Genomic DNA, 20,113 nt, shown 5'->3' on the forward strand with positions numbered 1-20,113 from the left:
ACTCTCCTAACCGGGGAGCCAGGCCCTGTCTCTAGAAATCGGCCAGGACTTCTGGGACAGGCTGACGTTAAACCCTCATTGTTTTCCTGGGGCGTGGTGAGGGCAGCCGGCAGTGGGAGGCTAACACAGTGGTTCTGGACCTGCAGCTAAGCGCGGGCCATGAGCTGGATACATCAACCTTCCCCGACATTACCTGCGTAATCCATTGGTGCCCCCGAGGCACCATGACTCCAGTGGTGCCCACAAGGCTGGGCAAGAAGCAAGTGTGGGCACAGTTACCATGATACCCACTGTTTTTGACCCCCCGCCCCAATTTTCTGTATTTTTTACGGGGTGACGGAGGTGACAGGGAACCTGTAGGAACAAGAGATGTTGTGAGGTGGACCGGACGGCTCTTAAGCTCACTGGCTTCAGGCATGATCTTCCCAAAGATAAACACCGGGCCTCCTTTCCCTCTACTAGCCCAGCAACTTGTGCAGCGACAAGCGGCACTTCTGATAACCCCAAGTTCTACCTGCTGCCGTAGTGGAAACGGTGGTGGTGGTGCTGCTGGCCGCTGTGGCTGTTGTGGCCAAAGGTGTGAAGAGGAACCGCTGGACAGTACCGTTCGGCATGGCAGCTTGCATCAGCTGCTGTCCTGGGCCCGGAAGTATAGTCACCCCTTGAGGTATCAGCTGCAGCTGTCCAGTCGTTTGACCTTGTCCTTGAATCACTACCGTCAAACCTTGATTGCCGCCCTGTGGAGAACAAAGGGCAACAGGTAAACGGTGTTCAAAGCGTCAGCCTTTAAGTATACCACTTTTACGTTGGAAAGAGCCTTTTAACGTAATGAAACTACGTATCTGAAGGTCTAGAGAACGGCATCGAAAGGAATTCAGATAAGCTGAAGTCAGAATATTTATTTGGAAAGACTGATGTTGTTTAATGGAGAAAATATGAACTAATGACCCAGAGTTCCAGTCCAAGCTCTCCAAATGGACAGCCAGGTATCTGTCTACAAGTAACACTACTCCTCCAGATCCAAATTTCCCTACTATCTACAAAATCAGGGCACTGAAGTGAATGACGAATGTCTCCACAAAATTCTGATTTTAAACCTTCTTATATTCGTATTCTTTTGTAATTTTCAAAGCATCTTTGTATATACTGTCTCGCTGGATTCTCACAATGGACTTGTGACTTCGTGGAGTAGGGAGAGAAAATATTACTACAATCTTATCACCAATTAAGAAACTCAAGGTTAGAAAGTTCAAGTCACTTGCCCAAAGCTAGAGATGAACTTAAAGGTGAGAAAAAAATGAGGAACCCAGGTCTCCTGGTTTCACTTTTTCAGTATGTACCAGATTACCCATGGTGTGTGTCTGTGTGCACTGAAGGAGAAAAAGCTTAGGGTTTCGACAAGTCGTGAGGGTCGCTAATGCCCAGGTAGTTACCAAAATGGGGACCAGGAACTAAGAACTCTGTATGTACTGCCACTTCTGTCCAGGACTTGTTAATCCAGGAAAATTAACTACTAGGGACATGGCGGAGAGTTAGAAATCAAAGTAAAACAACCCACCCGAAATTCTCAACAGCCCAGGCTGACGCCACCAAGTTCATATACTAATGCACATATACTTTACTCATGAGTCCCCTGTTTACTCTTGCACGTTCAAAAATGCATAAAACACCAAGTATAGTTTAAAAAATAATTATAAAGTAAACATCTATAAAATCAGCACTCAGGTCATCGTCGCCAGTATCCAAGAAGTCCCTGCTGAGATCTGCTCTGATCTGCGTTCCCTTCCTTTCCTCTGGAGGTAACCACTGTTCTCACTGCTACGGTAACATCACACTTCTTCATAGTGCGACTGCTTACATACAGACCTTTCTGGGGTTACAGGTTCACAACTTCACGAATGCCATCCGTGAAAAACATGACGGGAATGAAGCTTCTCTCGACGGACAATGCAGCAGCCCTGTATCCCTATACAGCACAGCTGGTTTTGCCCGTTTCTGAATTTTGTGCAAATGGAATCATAATGTAAGTTTCATACTTGCTCCCTCAGCTCAACAATGTGGTTCTGTGTGGCCACGGCTTTTCATTTTCATTACTGTAGGACTACAACACAATTTATTGAACTGACAGTAGATAGACTTTTGGGCTGTTCTTACTTTTCTACTCTGGTGAACCATGTGCTGCTATGAAGACTCATGTTCATTATCCTGGTGCTCACGTGAACAAGAACTTCGTTAGGGAATACAGGAGAACTCCCAGACCAGAGGTATGCATATCCTCAACTTTGCCAGGTCACGCCTGGAGTCGTCCAAACGGCTAAACCAATTTATACTACCGCGGTTGCACATGGAAGTGTATTTTGTTTCACGTCTTTGCCAGCTCTTCATCTTGACCAACATTTTAATTTATACCAACCTCTTATGTACACGGTTCTCATATCCATTTCCCTCGTTACCAATAGAGTTCAGTAGTTTTTTTGACTTTGGACATTTCGATTTCTTCTCTCCTCATCAAGTTTGTATGCCCCCAACTTTTTTTTTTTTTTTACTGAGCTTTTGCTCTTTTGCCTTATTTTTAGTAATTCTTCATGTGTTTTGGATAACAGTCTGTGTTTGTGTTACTTTTTATAATGTCTGATGAACTGAAGTTCTTATTTTTAGTGGAGTTGAATTTATAAATCTTTTCCTTTATGGTTAGTGCTTTTTGTGTGTAAGTAAGAAAGCCTTTCTTTCCCATCCCAAGGTTATGAAGGTGTTCTTCTCTCTAATCTTCTGAAAGTATTATACTCTTACCTTTCACAGGTAGGACTTTTATCCTCCTGGAAAGGAGTTTGGAAGTGAGGTAGTGGCCCAGTTTCACAGTTTTCCATATAAACTCAATTGTCCCAGCACCATTTACTGGAAAGTCTGTTCCTTTCTCAATGGTTTGTAATGACATCTCTATCATGGAACAAGTGTTCACATAGGCATGGGTCACTTTTTGCATTCTCTGCTGCGCTATTCATCTATCTGTCCTAGTTGTCTGCACCTTTCTGTACTAATGTGTGAGGCATTATCATAAATATTTTGATATCAGGTCATCATACAGGGCAAAGCCTCCTGTTCGTCAACAGTATTGTAACTATTCCTTCTCCTTTGCACTTCCATTTTAAATTTTTAAAAAATCAGCCTGTCAGTTTCCATAAGAAAATCTCCTTGATTTTTAAAGGAACTGCATTCAACCTACTGATTAAGTACTAGAAGAACTGAGAACAGTTGAATCTTGCAAGGAAGCAGCTGATGTACTCAAGTCTTATTTTTCCAATGGAAATTGGTCAACTAATAACGTTTTGGTACTTAAGAGGATTATCCATCTGGCTGTTTCAGCTCACAGTCTAAGGGCTCTAGATGACTGAAACTGATTATATCTCGCCTTTAAGAAGTATTTTTGACTCTACAAAGCAGCCATTTCTTTAAAAAGTACATTTTAATTTTTTGAGAATAAGTACCTGTTTTTAAACTTACTGCAAGAATAAAACGGATCACCTCTAGAGTTAACTAAGTGGAATTACAAATGAAAACTGGAAAAAGAGAGTTACCATGAAATGCCATTACTTACGTGGCCCTGTGTTAACTGAGTGAGTTGAGCCATGGTGAGCTTCACCTGTCCCTGTTGGGGACGAGGGGCCGGGGAGGGTGAAGGCTGCAGATTTGCACTGGATGTTCCCGAAGTTAATCCTTTCTGTCCCGGTGCTGAGGAAACTGCATTAGGGGTAGAGATCGCGGTGGAAACGGGTTGCCCTCTAATGATCTGGGTCACCACTTGCTGAGGGGCTCCTACACAAACAGCAAAACGTTATGAATGCTTATATGCCCCCAGGCAGTCAACGCGTCAGGTGAAGGCACTCTTCTCAGTTTTCGAAAAGACTTAATGTGATGCCGTCAGCCCAAGGATGTGCTCAGACATATATCCATGCCCACAGTCCCACCTGGTTGCCAGTGAAGCTACTCTCGCTCAGCTCACACAGCCATTCCCCAGTTCCTGCTATCTGCAGGAGACTGAAAAAACAATATTCTTCCTGGGAGGCCAAAGCTAAAATGACAAGAGGGAAGACTGAAGGAAGAAATATGTATCTAATAAGCCATTTTATAAGGCTGCCTTTCCTGAGGAATATTTAAAATAAGATGACAATCTAATATATGGTGACTTCATATGACTTTTCAACATAACAGGACTATTCTGAACCAACCACTCGTTTATGAACGAGCTCTTCCTACAGCTTTTCACCAGTTTGGGAGAACCACGGGGTCAAGATCACTATATCCTTAATATTAGGGCAAAACATTCAAAGAATGGATCCATAGTTCATTGCTTAATAAACATCTACTGGATGAATGAATTTTAATTAGGATGGCTCAACAGTCTTCTAAAAACTTTAATTCTCATTTAACTTGCTGAAACTGGAGGAAAAGACAGGTGGAATCTGCTGCCCCCTGCCGTGGAACAGTTGCTAAGAGTAATGATCTGGCAGCTAATTTTACATTTATAATGTCCTAATTCATTATTAATTAGTGAATCACATCACACTTATGATGTTTTACATTCACTTTCTGTCTTTTGTTCCATAGGTGAATACATAGGTATTTCTGTATGTATTTCTTTTAACGAATGGTGTTTAAGATTCTTGCCTATGTATAACACTGAATGTCTTCTGTTATTCAAAATACCTTCCCCTTTATCTTTTAATAAATAATGCTACGGTAAAATCCCTGTTCATAAATTTTTATGCACTTCTAGTTCTTTCCTTAAAATAAACTCCTCTCAGTATTACTGCGTTTCTAGTAGGAACACAGTACCTAACTGAATTTTAGATAGGTTATCCCAACTCACACTCTCACCATTACTGAGATTCTATTTCACTGGACCCCTGGCAACCCTATGTACTATCGGTAAAGTACAATATTCCAGCAACCAGAAACGGTCTGACAGTATCATGGTATCTGAATTTCTTCAATTACCATAGAGGGTCAGCATTTAAATCCCTGTCAAGTCATGATGCTTCATTTGTGAGCTCTATCTCCACACTCCTTCTCATTTCTCTACGGTTCCTACTTATTTATAGTCGATTTTTAGAGATTAAAGATATAAATTATAACTATATTTTTCCTACTTTTTAAAAAAAATTTTTAATGTTTATTTATTTTGAGAGAGTGAGAGTGGGCAAGCAGGGGAGGGGCAGAGAGAGAGAGGGAGACACAGAATCCGAAGCTGGCTCCAGGCTCTGAGCCAACAGCACAGAGCCCGACGCAGGGCTCGAACCCATGAACCGTGAGATCATGACCTGAGCCGAAGTTGGACGCTTAACCGACTGAGCCACCCCAGTACCCCTATTTTTCCTACTTTGCATTCTGCCTTTTGTTTCTTTTTAACAAAGTTGTGTGTGTCTGTTTTCTTTATTGTAGCTTTAATTATTGCTTTTAAAATTTTCCTGCATTCTCTAATCAGATCTATCCTCCCAAGTAAGTGCTTAGTTACGATATATGTTGGCAGACCTCTAGCCAGCCCCCTCCCCCACAAAAATATAAACTGATTATTCTAGGAACATTTACTATAAGTACTGTCTTTCTTTCTTGATTCAAAATGACAATTTTATCACACTGCAAATTCTCACATATAATGCCTCTTTAAGTGATTCTATTGGTTTAGTTTCCTTTGGTGACCAGTGCTGATCCTGGTCATGTATCATATGTTCTAACAACCAGCACCGTATGTTTTCCATCATTACGCTTTCTTCTAAAACTTTTCTCCATTATTCTCTCCCATTTATTAACATGAACCAAAAAACAAAGTACATCATGTGAAGTCAAGTGCTTTAATTTGAGTTCTGGATCCCACATTATGTCCCTGTACTGCAGTTTGAGGAACAATGCATGAAAAATTACTTTACTTGATTCCCCTGGTACTGATATGATGTTATCATAAACACAAATGGATTAAAGGGTTGGTAACGATCATACGATGGTCATTCAGATGATCCCTAACACGTACATGGTTGGTTTGTTTTTAATATGAAATTTATTGTCAAATTGGTTTCCCATAAAACACCCAGTGCTCATCCCAACAGGTGCTCTCCTCAATGCCCATCACCCACTTTCCCCTCCCTCCCACCCCTCATCAACCCAACAACATGTACATGTTAATTTGTTTTGAGATAATCACCAAAATGCAAATTCAAATATTAAAAAATTGTTATAGGGCGCCTGGGTGGCTCAGTCGGTTAAGCATCCAACTTCAGCCCAGGTCATGATCCCACGCTTCGGGAGTTTGAGGCCTATGTCGGGCTCTGTGCTGACAACTCTGAGCCTGGAGCCTGTTTCGGATTCTGTGTCTCTCTCTCTCTCTCTCTCTCTCTGCCCCTCCCCTGCTGGTACTCTGTCTCTCTGTCTCCCAAAAATAAACATTTTTTTTTTTTTTTTAATTTTAAAAATTGTATTACATCCAGGGAGTCTGTGGATTCCATTTTGGGAAAGGCTAGCGTGGTGGGAGGAACAGGATAAGCCGATCGATCGGATCGGACCACAATCAGAGGTACGCTACACACATCCACCCCTCCTCCACCTCTCTGGCCACGACTCCTAGAATTCCTCCTCGTCTCCACTGGGCCTCACCAGACCCACTGGCCATCTGGCTTTTCCTCGACACACAAGACACACTCATGTGCAATTATGGGTTTACGGACTCACATATGCAAGTCAAACACGTCACTGAAGCTACAGAAGGCAAAAGGGAACAAAAGGCAAAAGGGAACAAAAGGCTCTGTACATCTTGCGATCACTCAATTTTTTGTTTTGTAAGTTTCTTATCATTTGTCATCTATAATTCTTTTTCTCCTTTACATTAGTTTTACTGTTCCCTTTAGTTACCTGACAGCTAGTTTTGAACAATAACAGATACTGAATTTTACCAATTGTTGCTGCAGCATTAAGTGAAATAATGAATCATACTTTCTTTTCTGGGGTAAGTCCTGTTTAGGCTTTAGAAAATTGACTTCAAAAAAAACAAAACAAGGGCACGTGGGTGGCTCAGTTGGTTACGCATCTCTCGATTTCAGCTCAGGTCATGCATGACCTCCCAGTTTGTGAGTTCAAGCCCCACATCGGGCTCTACACTGGCAATGCGGGGCATGCTTGGGACTCTCTCTCTCCCTCCATCTCCCCCCCACCCCAAATAAATAAATAAAATTTAAAAACAAAAACAAAACAATACTTTTTATTTCATTTTAGAACTGTGCTAAAATTGCAAACTGAACGGAAAAGATTTAATCTTTTCTGCCCCCTATTCCCTGTAACTACTTCTTATAAGAAAGAAATTGCTTCCTAATCACTTCAAAGAATTTTACCATAAAACCAGGGTCTAGAATTCTTTTTTGTAGGAAATCCTCTAGCAACTTTGCAGATTTCTTTCCTTGAGATGAGTCATCGAGACTTGAAATTTATAAGCCTAGTATACACTTCTGCTTCATTATTCAAACATATTTAGTTCCTGAATATGGATAGTGAAAATTCTCCAAGGTCTTTGTTTTTTTTTTTTTTAAGTTTATTTAGTGTGAGAGAGAAAGAGACAGCACGAGTAGGGGAGGAGCACAGAGAGAGGGAGAGAATTTCAAGCAGGCTTTGTGCTGTCAGCACAGAGCCCAATATGTGGGCTTAAACCCACGGACCAGGAGATCATGACCTGAGCTGAAATCAAGAGTCAGATGCTTAACCGACTGAGCCACCCAGGTACCCCTCTCCACAGTCTTATTAGAAGGATAATTCTACTTGATTAAAAAAAATTCATTCTATTTTTATAGCACTTTTTCTCATTCCTAATTCTGTAAACCAGCATTTTGTTCCCCTTTCTTAAGATTAGACTTGCAAAAGAATGGTTTATTTTAATAACATGTGCCCTTTTCCATTTTCTTTTCTCCTTCTTCTTTCTTTAAAGATTTTATTAATCTCTACACCCAAAGTGGGACTTGAACTCACAAACCCCAGGTCAAGAGTCGCATGCTCTACCAAATGAGCCAGCCAGGCACCTTGCCCTTTTCTGTTTCCTAATTATTACTTGTATTTTATTTTACTTCCTCCTGTTTTCTTTCAAGACTTGTTTTATATATTTTTCTAAATGCTGATTAAGACTTAAGAATATACTGGGGTGGCTCAGTCGGTTAAGTGTCCAACTTCAACTCAGGTCACGATCTTGCAGTTCGTGAGTTCGAGTCCTGCGTCGGGCTCTGTGCTAACAGCTCAGAGCCTGGAGCTTGCTTTTGGATTTGGATTCTGTGTCTTCCTCTCTCTGCCCCCTCCCCTGCTCACACATGCGCTCTCTCTCTCTCTCTCTCAAAAATGAATAAACGTTAAAAAAAATTTTTTTTTAAAGACTTAAGAATATGGGTTTTGGTCTGTTTTGTCCTCCAATGTATTTTAATTGCCTAGGGTAGGTGCTCAAGTATTTACTGAATAAATTTGCCTCTGAGTTTAGCTTTGGCAGCATGACTTAGGGGCTACTTAATGTGCTTGAAACTATACATTTGATGTTTCCTTCACCTAAAAGTTACTTATAAAAACACCCGTTTTTAAATTTCCAAGCAAGTAAAAATTAGTAGAATAAGTTATTAACTTCTTGCTTTACTTTGAAGAATGTGGCCTATACACTTTCTACTGTTTGGAAAGAATTCATCAGGTTTTACTATGACTCATTATGTGACCATTTTGGTACAAACAGCCCATAAATATTTAAAACCAATGTGCATTCCTGAAGGTTGAACAGTTGACATGCAGCCTGTTTCTCGTCTACAACGCTCCTGCTAATCCCTCCTTCATATCAAATAGTTTTTGCTTTATACACTCCAGTGAGATCTTATTTGGTTCTTAAAGTTCCCAAATTACACCTTCGTTGCAAGTTTTTATCTTTAAGACAATGTGAAAATCACAGACCTCTACTCTGCTCAATATTAGTAGGGTAATCCTCATCTTCCGCCCCCAAATCTCATCCCCCTTTCTTTCTTTTTTTGGTCTTTGCCCATCTTATTATTGTGTACCTTTTGTAGTAATTCAACTTTAGGTATGTTTCTCATAAATGTACAGTTGGGATTTTCCGTTCAATCTTTTAGCGTTCAGCTTTCAATATGGCAGTTTTAACTTATTCACATTAACGAAAGGCTGACACTGTCTCTGTAATCTTTTTTTTATGCTTTCCATGTAAATGCTTCTTAGCTGTTTCCTTGATTTTATCTCTGTCTTTTGCCACACAGACTGTTGTCTTTCCTCATTTTCTTTACTCCAATGATTTGAATTAGTATATATTCCATCTACTAGAGGTTTTTAAAACATTTTTATTAAGCAAACTTGGATCTATTTTCTCTCATCGGCACAGCCAGAGATGAAACAACATCTATGAATGTACTCCACAATGGATTAGAAATTTAGTATGCTTTGAATACTCATTCACAACGCAGAGTAGTAACCACTATATGATCACAGCCTGAAGTCTTCATCCAAATTAGTATTTTCTAGTATGCAAAGTAGCCAATACAGAGTATTATAGATTTCCCAGACTGGATGTTTAGATGTAAAATGAAAATGCTGGAGGGACGAATACCTGGCTGTACCATCACGGGTGTTCGAATAATTGCCTTTCCTAGTGTTGACTGCTGGAGTGGCGTTCTAATCACGGTCATACCAGGGCGGATCTGAGGCCCTGTGATTACCTATAAATGACACAGAGGAGAATGAATTAAAATGCTTTTAAAAGACTAAAAAAGCACGATGGGCTTAGAACACAGTCTTTGAACATCCTATGTTGATAATTACATCTACGGAAATGACAAAGGCTCTTGGGCATTACATTTTAAATTATATTAAGCATCAGAATAACGATGGAATTCTGAGGGAAGAAAATTTAATCCAAATGAGATCATACAAAATTCTTTGTCACTGATATCAAGTACAGCCTACAGACCAGAAGGAAGGCACAAGGCTCAGTGAAGCTCTGTCCTATGATCACCGTAGTTGTTCAGAGAAAAATGTTGGGTCGTGTTCTGGACCTGAGGTCCAACACATATCTGTCACCCACAGCATACAAGATCGGAAACCAAATGTCCTTTCACAGTTTTAGAGGAGAGACTACAGAGCATATTGTTTTCAGTTTTACAGTTACGTCCAGAACATTTTCAAGTCTGCAAAACTTGAAACCTCTTCCATGATACCAGAGCCAAGGAAATGATGTATCTAATACGTGTGCATGTCGGCTGATAACCAACGAGCTCTAATGCCACGGATTCTATTTTTCATTCCACTTCTCAGTTGCATACCAAGTTTCCCTCGGGGCTCCAATGCTGTCTGCTGTTTCATATGAAGGAATTTTCTCTACAGAATCCTAGAAAGCATTTCTTCTGATTCATAAACTAATATGCTATTATGTTGAAAATTAGCATTTCATATGTCATTTATGCTTAGATATATAACAGATTTTTTAGAAAGTCAGTACCTTGGCATAGATGAGTAAAAGGTAAAGGAAGATGAGGAGCTACGTTAATCCTGGAAGAGGCCATTCTAAAAACTTCAACTTGATGCGGTTGACGCTTTAAAACAAAAGGAGTCTGTAAAGAATTCTTACTTGTGAAGTGCTTGAGGTTGCTCCAGAGCCTGAGGCATTGGGCCTAATTGTGACTGTTGCTGTCCTGGGCTGGAATGAAGTAAAGGTCTGCTGACTTGTACCTGTACTTGATGGAATGATACCCAGGACTTTCTGCTGTACTTGAACAACGCCTTAAAAGAAGATGAAGAAGTCATTAGCAACTGCCCCTTTCATAACAAGCATCAGGTGTCACTGGGTTTCTGAGGAGAAACTACGTGTGGCAGGGTTTTATAGTGGGCTACATAGAATGTGAGGTCCAAGGACTGAAATCAGTGAAAAGGAAATGAAAAATAATGGCAACAGTATGATCTGGCAAATGTGAATTAAAACTCTTCACATTTCCCTTACCTCCTTGTGTTGCTGGCACATTTACAGCGACAATCTTGCTGTTTGCAGGAAGTGGCAGTTTGGTAATTACTTTTCCTGCCATAGTGACTGGACTGCCTGTAATTTGGAACGTCTGACCTGTGCTGGCAATGGTTGTAGCAGATGTGGCAGCTGTGCTGGTGGCTAATGGGGTATAAGACATTTAATAAGCTTTAGATTTAAAATAACCAGCAACGTAGTGACTTCTAGGAAGGGCACCAAGGCATGAAATGTGGCTCATTCTTGTCTTTTTAAGAAAAACATTCCTCTCCACTCAAAGTAAGTGAACTATGTAAATGTTGAGAGGGAAATAATGGAAGAGAGGAGTTTCACTCATGTCATATCATGAATATTATCTGTAACAAACCAACTGTGGCAGCTTGATTGCTCAATCAGCTGCAGGAAGAAAACAATTCTCTAAAGAAATGTTTCATCTCAGTCGGTAAACGATCGAAATTTCTTTTTCCTGAATGAAAGCAATCTTTTCTTTAAGAACAGTCGTGTACCTGAGTTTGACTGGCCTTGCTTAACCCACGTAGCGAAGGTCTGATGGAAGTTCTTGTTTTGCTGGAATGTCACTGTCGCTGGAGATCCAACTTTGGTAGTTAGTACCATTTTAGTTCCGGTCGTAACTGAGCCACTTATGGGGGCCACCATCACTTTCGGCGCTGGGGAGATGGTACTAGTCGTACTGTTCGTTGGGGAAGTGGTGGAAGCTGCAATTGCCGTAGGCTTCTGCTGTTCCAATCGTTTCTAGAAAAGTCAGGGAGAGAAAACATGAACCGAAACAGTTCCAAATAAAAACAATACCATTCTGCAAGAAGTCCACCCACTATTTCTCCAAATCTAAGAAACTGCACCAAATTTCTAAAATATTTTATTTCTGAACCTACGTATTTAAATTTACCCTTCAATTTAATTTCTTGATGCAGGCCAATATTTTTATGACTCTAAACCACACCTATTTTATTGAAAGTAGTAAGTCTTTCATTCAAAAATGAAGCACAATCAAATTTTTCCAGCCTATACAAGCGTCCAACCTTTCAGATGACAAATAAAAGAGACACAGGTCATCTTATTGAAGACAGGAACACCTTGCGGCTCAGCGGTGGGATTTAGAGCACACGGCAAATGATGGGAACTGTACAACGTTTCTGGTTTACTGTAGTGTTAATTTATCCGATTATAAAACACAGGTCGGTATTTAAATAATCACTATCCAAGTTGACAAACAGGCAAGCAAGTTGAAAATTATAAGAAAACATCTTTTTTAAACTTCTTATATTACTCAGTTTAAACATTTTTTTTCCGAAAAATTATTTTAGACTATTTTACGCAGGGAAGTACAGCCTGATTACAATAGAGGGTTATTAAAGCCAATTTGTACACCTTCCATCATAGATTGCTAACATTTCCTGACCTTACCAACATGACAATGTAAGCTTCCACATGTAAAAAAAAAAACATAGGTGCCAATGATTTCAAACCTGATGGCAAACGCTTTGTCATAATTATCTTCTTTAATGCTCAGACTGACCCAATAGAGTTGCTGGTATTGTAACTTAAAGATGAGGAAACGGAGACTCAGAAAGACTCTGGCCTGGGCAGAGCTAGCTACTGCTGGAGGTGAGAGGTGTACTAAGATAATATTGCAATGCTGAACTATCTCCTGCCACTGCAAACTGCTCACCGGCGACATCACAGCCAGTCTCGACAGGAGTGCTTTTGTGAACATCCTATGCGCGTGAACAGAATGTGAGGTATTTCACACAGTTTCTCATTCCTCAGAAGAAAAGTTTAGTTTTGTATATTTAGAAATGTCACCTGATTCAATCAGTTAAAAAAAAAAAAAAAGAGAGAGACAAGGAAACTGAACACATATTAGGTAGTTATTTCCTGAGGGTGCTGAGGATATGCCTTCAAAATTGGAAATGTTGACTGCATTTGTAAATAAGTATTTTAAATACATTTTTAAAAATCACACCAAACTCTTACAGAGTTTTAGTAGAATTTGCTTTCTCATAGACTACAGAGATTTTACAGATTGGAACTTTGCAGGAAAACGTACTTCAAAATTACCCTCAAACTAATGTAACACTGTGTGTCAACTATACTTTAGTAACAACAAAAAATTATGCGTCGAATTTTAGATAATAAGTCAAACCACACGAATATATCAACACTGTGCTTTTGGTGTGCATGGATTTGGCTAAAAATGTCAACTCGCTGCCAGGTGGGACTAGTACCAACTCCCCCACCTGCCGGGCAGCCAAGCGCTGCTGTTTGAGGTGAGCCTCCATTTGGGCCTTGAAGTCCTCTGCCTTCTTCTGTTCACTAACCTTAGCCTGTTGCTCAACTGCTTGTGCCTTCTCTTTCTCCACTCTGCAGGAAACAAAGGAGAAATTTTGTCAGAAACTACACTGTGAGGCATTCGGCATCAAATATTAAGTGACATCTGGTTGACTCTCATGTTCTAAAAAGATGTGAAATTATTTCGATTTCAAAAATGAACATTAGAAGGTAATTAGAAACTGACAAGTGGATACAACACATTAAAATTAGAAACAGGACTTTAATAGTCGATATATAGCTAGCACTTAAAATCCAAAGGCGAAGTAAAATTAACTAGGACATACTGAATAAACTTTTGAGGTGGCAATTCTTCAATTCTGAAGTGATAAAAGCTTCGAGTATCTGAGCACATGTTAACTATTTCCTTACCTTTCAGCAAATGCCCTGATCTCCCATAATTCCAACTCTTCCTCTGCTACCCAAGTTTCGATAATAACAGGGCCAGTTTGCTTGGGCGTTTCTGGTCTCTTTGGCCGCAATGCACTCGATCGAAGGCCTTTTCTCTGAGGTGTAGGTGTTTCTTTGGAAAAGAAATCAGAGTATTTTAAGCAATATAGCTTCTAAAATTGCAGTACTTCTGACATCTCCTCTTAGATCATGAAAAACAAGAGTTGGCCAACTTTTTCTTAAAGAGCCAGATGGTAAATACTTTATATTGTGTGGGCCAGATGGTGTCTGTAACAACTATTCAACTGTGCCTTTGTTTTCAAGAAACGAGCCAGAGACCATACATAAGTGAGTACATATGGCTGTGGTCCAATCAAACTTTATTAACAAAAGCAGGTGACGGGTCAAGGCTCATGGGCCAGGTCTGCTCGCTCCTGATATAAAAGGCCTAAGAGCCTGTTACATCTGCCCATAACATTCCTCCTGGCTTCGCTCCCCCTCACATGACTGATGCCTGTTCATCCTGCAGACCCCACCGTGGATACGACATTCTTCAAGAAGCCTACCGTGTTCCTCGCACCTAGTTGGGCTGAGTGTCCTTGCCATGTACATACAGCTCTGGCAATGTGTATCTCCCCATCACAGCACTGAGAAGGGGAATTTGAAAGTTGCCCGTGTAAAGAAGGGATCAGAAACTACTAACTAGAGGTAAAATCTCCTAATGTAAGATTTTAAAAAGAAAAAGCAGGGAGAGGCGAGCATTGCACCTTCCCATTTGTTCAGGGAGCAGGGAAGCAGCTGAAATAGCAGAAGGACCTAGGTTATCCAAAGTGGTAAGAGGAAAGAAAAGTGACTCAAGGAGACTGCAGTGGTTTGAATTGAAGGCTCTGGGGTCAAGACTAAAGACTGGTCAGAAACTTGCCTCTTCCATCTGTCTCTCTGCCTATCGACTGAGCTACTTCTGTTCCAGGACAGCACTGTTTTAATTACATTACTATTTATTTCATCATTCTACTAGGACAGGTACCCCTTATTGAAGTTCTTTTCAAAAAATCTACTCTCATTTATTCTCCAGGATAAACCTTTGAATTAATTCAATCAAATTTCAAAATTTAAATTTATACATTTTGGGACAGTTAACTTCTATTAAATAGTATGTTTATATCTAAGGACAGCATTCTCTTTTTGCCCATTTTGTACCAGATTTTTTTCCTGAATGGTTTTACTGGACTTATAAAATAACACTGATTTTCATCTATTTATAGCTCTTGAATCTGGTCACCTGACTGAACTCTTTCTAGCGTAACAGTTTTGATGCTCGTGTGGTAGCATTATAACAACACTATAACATTTTCTCTGCTTCTTTGAGAATAGGGGCCACATCCAGTTCTTCCATGGCTTCGCTGTCTAATGCCCCCACGTAGGTGCTCCATAAATGTTTCCTGAATCACTCTTTGTGCCTCTGAGATCATTTCTTCCCCCTGACGTTATTTCAAAACAGCTTTAACTCTTGAGCCAACAAATGTTCAGTGACCACTCCTGCGTCTGATTCTGCAGCAGGTGTCAGGACTACAACAAACCAGATGGACTCGGTGGCCGCCCTCTTGGAGCCGATGGTCTGGTGTCAATCATTGTTCCACAGCTTGATTATAAGAAGTTATCATTACAGCTCTCGGTACCCCTCCCTGCGTTCGGCGCAATGCCTATAGGTATCGCTGTGTGTCTAGTGGAATCTTGTTAATTTTATTGAGTATCAAAAGATATCTTCTTCAGAAGTTGAATGAAGAGATAAGGAAACAATTTTAATCCAATTTTAATTCATAAAAGATGTGGCCAACAGGTCAGTAACAAAGAACAGAGTTCTTTCTATTCCTTACCTTTTGGTGCTTCTGGAACTCCAATGGGGCAAATGATTTTCCGGATACAATATTCAGATCGAATGCCATAAGGACCAACATCTCGCCTCTTAATTATCTCTGTCGTTGTGATTTCAGTTTCAGAGGTTTCTATGGTGATTTAATTCACATAGTATTAATAACCACCTAAAATAGTCAGAGACTAGAAAAGTACAACATCTGGTGCTTTAAGAAGGAGACACACATGGAATAAACTTTTGAAAACATTTGATTCATCAATGACTTCAGGATCATTGCTGGACTGCAACAATACTGAGTTTCTTCCTCACTGAAAATTTCTAAACTGAGCTGTTTGGGGGCAGCTTGGTTTCTGGTGGCAAACAGTCAAAATAAATAAGAGAAGAGAGAAGCAGCAAGCATAGGGTTCCGGATGTCCCAGTTTAACTGATTTGTTCTCTGTAATAAGATCTTTTAAAAATTCAGACTGATTCACATGTAAGTGCCTCACCTTATAATTTAACCCCCTTTCCTAGCCCCCAGTATCTCACAGCATGTGCTACCAAACTTTAGCGAAGCTGTATTTTAAAAACACAAGCCATATATATATATTGGACGTTTTTTTTTTATTTATTTTTTTAACGTATATTTATTTTTGAGACAGAGAGAGACAGAGCATGAACGGGGGAGGGTCAGAGAGAGAGGGAGACACAGAATCCGAAACAGGCTCCAGGCTCTGAGCAGTCAGCACAGAGCACGACGCGGGGCTTAAACTCACAAACCGCGAGATCATGACCTGAGCCGAAGTTGGATGCTTAACCGACTGAGCCACCCAGGCGCCCTGTGTGGGTTTTTTTTGATGGCGGTGAAGCACACATGGGCGCGAGCTGGGGAGGGGCAGAGAGAGACAGAGAGAGAGAGAGAGAGAGAGACAGAGAGAGAGAGAGAGAGAGACAGAGAGAGAGAGAGAGAGAGAGAGAGAGAGAGAGAGAATCCCAAGCAGGCTCCACAGTGTCAGCTCAGCCAGACGCAGGGCTCGAACTCATGAACTGTGAGATCATGACCTGAGCCGAAATCAAGAGTCGGACGCTTAACTGACTGAACTACCCAGGTGCCTCCCAAGCATTATATTTTAATGAATAACAAAAATGCTTAAAATTAAGTGAACTGTCAAGTGATTTTCTCTTTTCAACTTAGACTAGGAAAGGAAAAGCCCTTACCTGTCCGTGTGGTCCCTCCTCCTGGAGGAGCCTTGGCTGCCATGTCATCCCATCTGAGGCTTGCCCACAGTAACCGTAACATAAGACTCACTCCAGCCAAGGACTTTACAGTCTGAAGTCTATACCTGAAAGAAAAACCCAAGAAAAACTACATATGGATTGTGCACGCACGCGTGCGCACACACACACACGCTCTATTATTAAACTGAAGGACTATTTCTAGTTCTCATTATCAATCGTTACAATACAATTTTGTAAGCACTTTGGCTATTACATGTCCCTCAATAAAATAACTTTTTTATTCCTAGGCATACCATGCATCTAACAACTTAAAAGGGGTCTGTATGTCACTTCAAACGCCATATAAATTTGTAAAATGAGCACGTTTCATTGTAAGACTGATATGGCAAGAATTTATGAAGATTTTATAACGTTTAGCCTAATTCCAAAATATGTGCTAGAGAAATTACAAAGGAGAACAAAATACGGAGACGTAATTGTGTTACTAAATGCGGTAAGAGTTTTGAAGGATAAAATCTTAACTAAATGATTTGTGCTGAAACAAACTGAAACTGTTTAAATTTTCTCAAAACCCAAAAACGAAAAGACCCCCCACAAATCCAGTAAGACCTTTCCATATGAACAGAAATTCTGTATCCAAATGGTGGTTCTGGAAAACACAAACTACTGGATGATGAATGCCTGTCAATACTAGTAACACTTGAACCACATTAGTAGCTTTAGAGTTCTACAACACAACGAATAATAAAAAAGGGTAATGCTATATTAGTTATTGATCAGGAGACAAAGGAATCTGTGTGCAGGTTTTTACTAAGCACTGTGTGCAAAGTTATTGAACATTTTAGATATTCCTTTGAAAATAATATTAAAGATACATTTCAAAACGAATTTACAACGGCAATGAATATTTTGTCCCAAAATGGAACTGACCGTAAAATATTTTTAAAAAGCCCTTGGGTCTCAATTCTCTATTAGAGGTCTTTGAGTAATTAAACACTCTGTTGACATATCCACATACGTAAATAAATAAACTGGTTGTGGTGTACAGAAAACCTATAAAACTAAAATAATTCCCTCCTCTAAGAGAGGTAGAATAAGGTAGACCTTAGACAATTTGTATAATAAGAGGCAATGCTTTCTATGCTAAACATGAAGCTGGGGAAATGAACAGTGTGAGAAGGGGACCGCTCTAGCCAAAAACTTGCTGCAGCTTCTTACGTTCCCATCTCCACCTGGGACACCAGTACCTCCTTTGCTGTGCTGCCGCCCTGTGAATCCTGTGACCTGGACAGAACAATGCTCGAATGGGAGGGCGAACGCTAACCGTTGCAGGGGTATCCTGGGAGGGGGGAAGTACGTGTCACTTTCAGACCACACCCTACAGAAATGCCTAGGGAACTCTGGACACCAAATGGGGCTGTACTTGGAAAGAGAAATGTTTCTCATTCTCTCTTCTTCCCCAGATCACTCTCTACAGTCAAACAGCAACTTCAGTGCGTCTCTATTTCACAAGGGAAACACCGCCAGGTGAGGAACACACCTGAAGCCTGTTCATTCGTGCATTCCTTGGAAGAATACTTGCGTGCCTTCCATGTGCTTTAGACTACCTGAAAGGAGCTGGAGACAGGGATGTGAATTATGATCTGCTCCTGTATCCTCAGGAGCTGTGACAGAGGAAAGCACGAGGGGCACCTGACTCGGCTCAGGGATGGGGATCAGAGCTTTGCTGGAGTCTCAAAGGACAAAGATGTGGGGGTGGCTGCACAAGGGCAAGGGACACACGTATGTACGCCCAGGAGGAAAGTGTGCAACAGCACACGCTTCCTCCGGGAACCACATCTGGCGTGCTACGACCGGAGGGCAGGGGGGTGGCGGTGCGGCGAGAGATGAAGCTGGCATGAGAGAGGAAGGCAGAGCCAGACGTGCCGCACCAAGTGGAAGGGTAAGAGAAGAGCATTAAAGGCGATCCGTAGTAAGGCCTCGGAAGCGTCTGCAGCGTAGGATGGGTCCTGAAGGGAAGTGCTTCTCACAGATGGGGGTGTACAGGCGAAGGCTGTCCCCTACCTGCCCCACAGCTGAAGGCTTGCTCAGCTCAGTCAGAACATTCACAGGGTAGATCTGCCTTTTAGGAGGGTCACTGGGGCAGAGCTGGGGGGACAACTACTGGTTCAAAGTGATAATGAAACACAGAATCAGGGCCCAGGAGAAAGGAAGTAAGGAATGGACAGCGTGGAAGAAAAAAGAGGCCTAATGAGTTGACAAGACAAGTTTCACTTTTCACTACTGCTCAGCCTTACCATTAAATTAATAAAGATCAAACATGCACCTCTGACATTCTTAGCTTCTACGCTAAGCATCAGACATAATTGATTCAAGTGTGAGTATAAAAATGCATTTCACATGCATGATTTTTCCAGCAATACACTTTTTAAAAATGCATTCTAAAGTCAAGAATATTTTACATATTTACCCATGCCTCTGTTAGATAAAAGGGATTATGTTTCTCTCAACTTCAGCAAATTCAGACGTTAGCATAAAACTGATGGCAATATCTGTTTAAAATGTACAGGAAGGTATTTCCTTCCATTAAAAAATGAGAAATTAACTAAACAGATACCAGTGGTGCCCACAGTGCATATTAAAACATAACAATACAAGGCTCCTGAAACCCAGCCGTGCAGAAAAGGGCCCTGGGCAACACGTGACCAGAACTGGTTCAGAGAAAAGTACTTCCCAGTTGAGCCTACCTTCCACTTGAGAAAAGAAAAGAGCAGAAAGGTCGGCCTCCACAACTGCCAGGTCATTGTAATTAAAGTATTTGTACATAGTAACTTTTCCAGTGGGAAAGAAGTTACCTGCAGGACAGTCAAGGATACACTTTGGGACCGCTCTCAATGAAGAAAGCAGAAAAGTGCAGAGTAATCCTATAAATCCATGAACTGTAATGAAGAGTTCCTTGATTCCCTGCAGGATTCTGCAAATCCTTCATTGCAGGCCCTGCAGAGAAATTGTACTTTTCAGCTGTCTCTATTGAATGTGTAATGGAGTGATATTTTAATTCAAATCAAAAGATGAGTTATAAAAACCTTGGTCAAACCAAATATGACTGGTCATATTAATAAGTTAATTTCTTTATCGAGAGTACTCATTTACACTTCGTTTTGGTTTTGGTTTTCTTTGATCATACTAGCCAGCTGTAATATAAAAGAAACACACACACACACACACACACACACACACACACACACACACACACA

The 20,113-nt window shown here is 40.8% G+C and overlaps 1 protein-coding gene across 14 annotated transcripts in view; it reads right to left on the reverse strand.

Annotated features, from left to right (window-relative positions):
- BPTF (bromodomain PHD finger transcription factor) overlaps window positions 1-20,113 on the reverse strand; it is a 145,667-nt gene that overhangs the window by 27,856 nt on the left and 97,698 nt on the right. For 9 of the 14 annotated variants that reach the window (XM_049637626.1, XM_049637632.1, XM_049637625.1 and 6 more), the window contains 10 exons: window positions 16,836-16,960; window positions 15,640-15,768; window positions 13,745-13,895; window positions 13,282-13,405; window positions 11,530-11,776; window positions 11,006-11,167; window positions 10,637-10,788; window positions 9,620-9,728; window positions 3,596-3,813; window positions 515-737 (listed from right to left, as the gene is read on the reverse strand). In XM_049637626.1, coding sequence (XP_049493583.1) covers window positions 515-737; window positions 3,596-3,813; window positions 9,620-9,728; window positions 10,637-10,788; window positions 11,006-11,167; window positions 11,530-11,776; window positions 13,282-13,405; window positions 13,745-13,895; window positions 15,640-15,768; window positions 16,836-16,960 — 1,640 coding nt within the window. The remainder of the gene's footprint in view (window positions 1-514; window positions 738-3,595; window positions 3,814-9,619; window positions 9,729-10,636; window positions 10,789-11,005; window positions 11,168-11,529; window positions 11,777-13,281; window positions 13,406-13,744; window positions 13,896-15,639; window positions 15,769-16,835; window positions 16,961-20,113) is intronic. The other 5 variants (XM_049637634.1, XM_049637637.1, XM_049637638.1 and 2 more) reach the window with 3 other exon arrangements.

Source organism: Panthera uncia, chromosome E1, assembly GCF_023721935.1.
Source record: "Panthera uncia isolate 11264 chromosome E1, Puncia_PCG_1.0, whole genome shotgun sequence".
NCBI classification, from domain to species: Eukaryota; Metazoa; Chordata; class Mammalia; order Carnivora; family Felidae; genus Panthera; species Panthera uncia.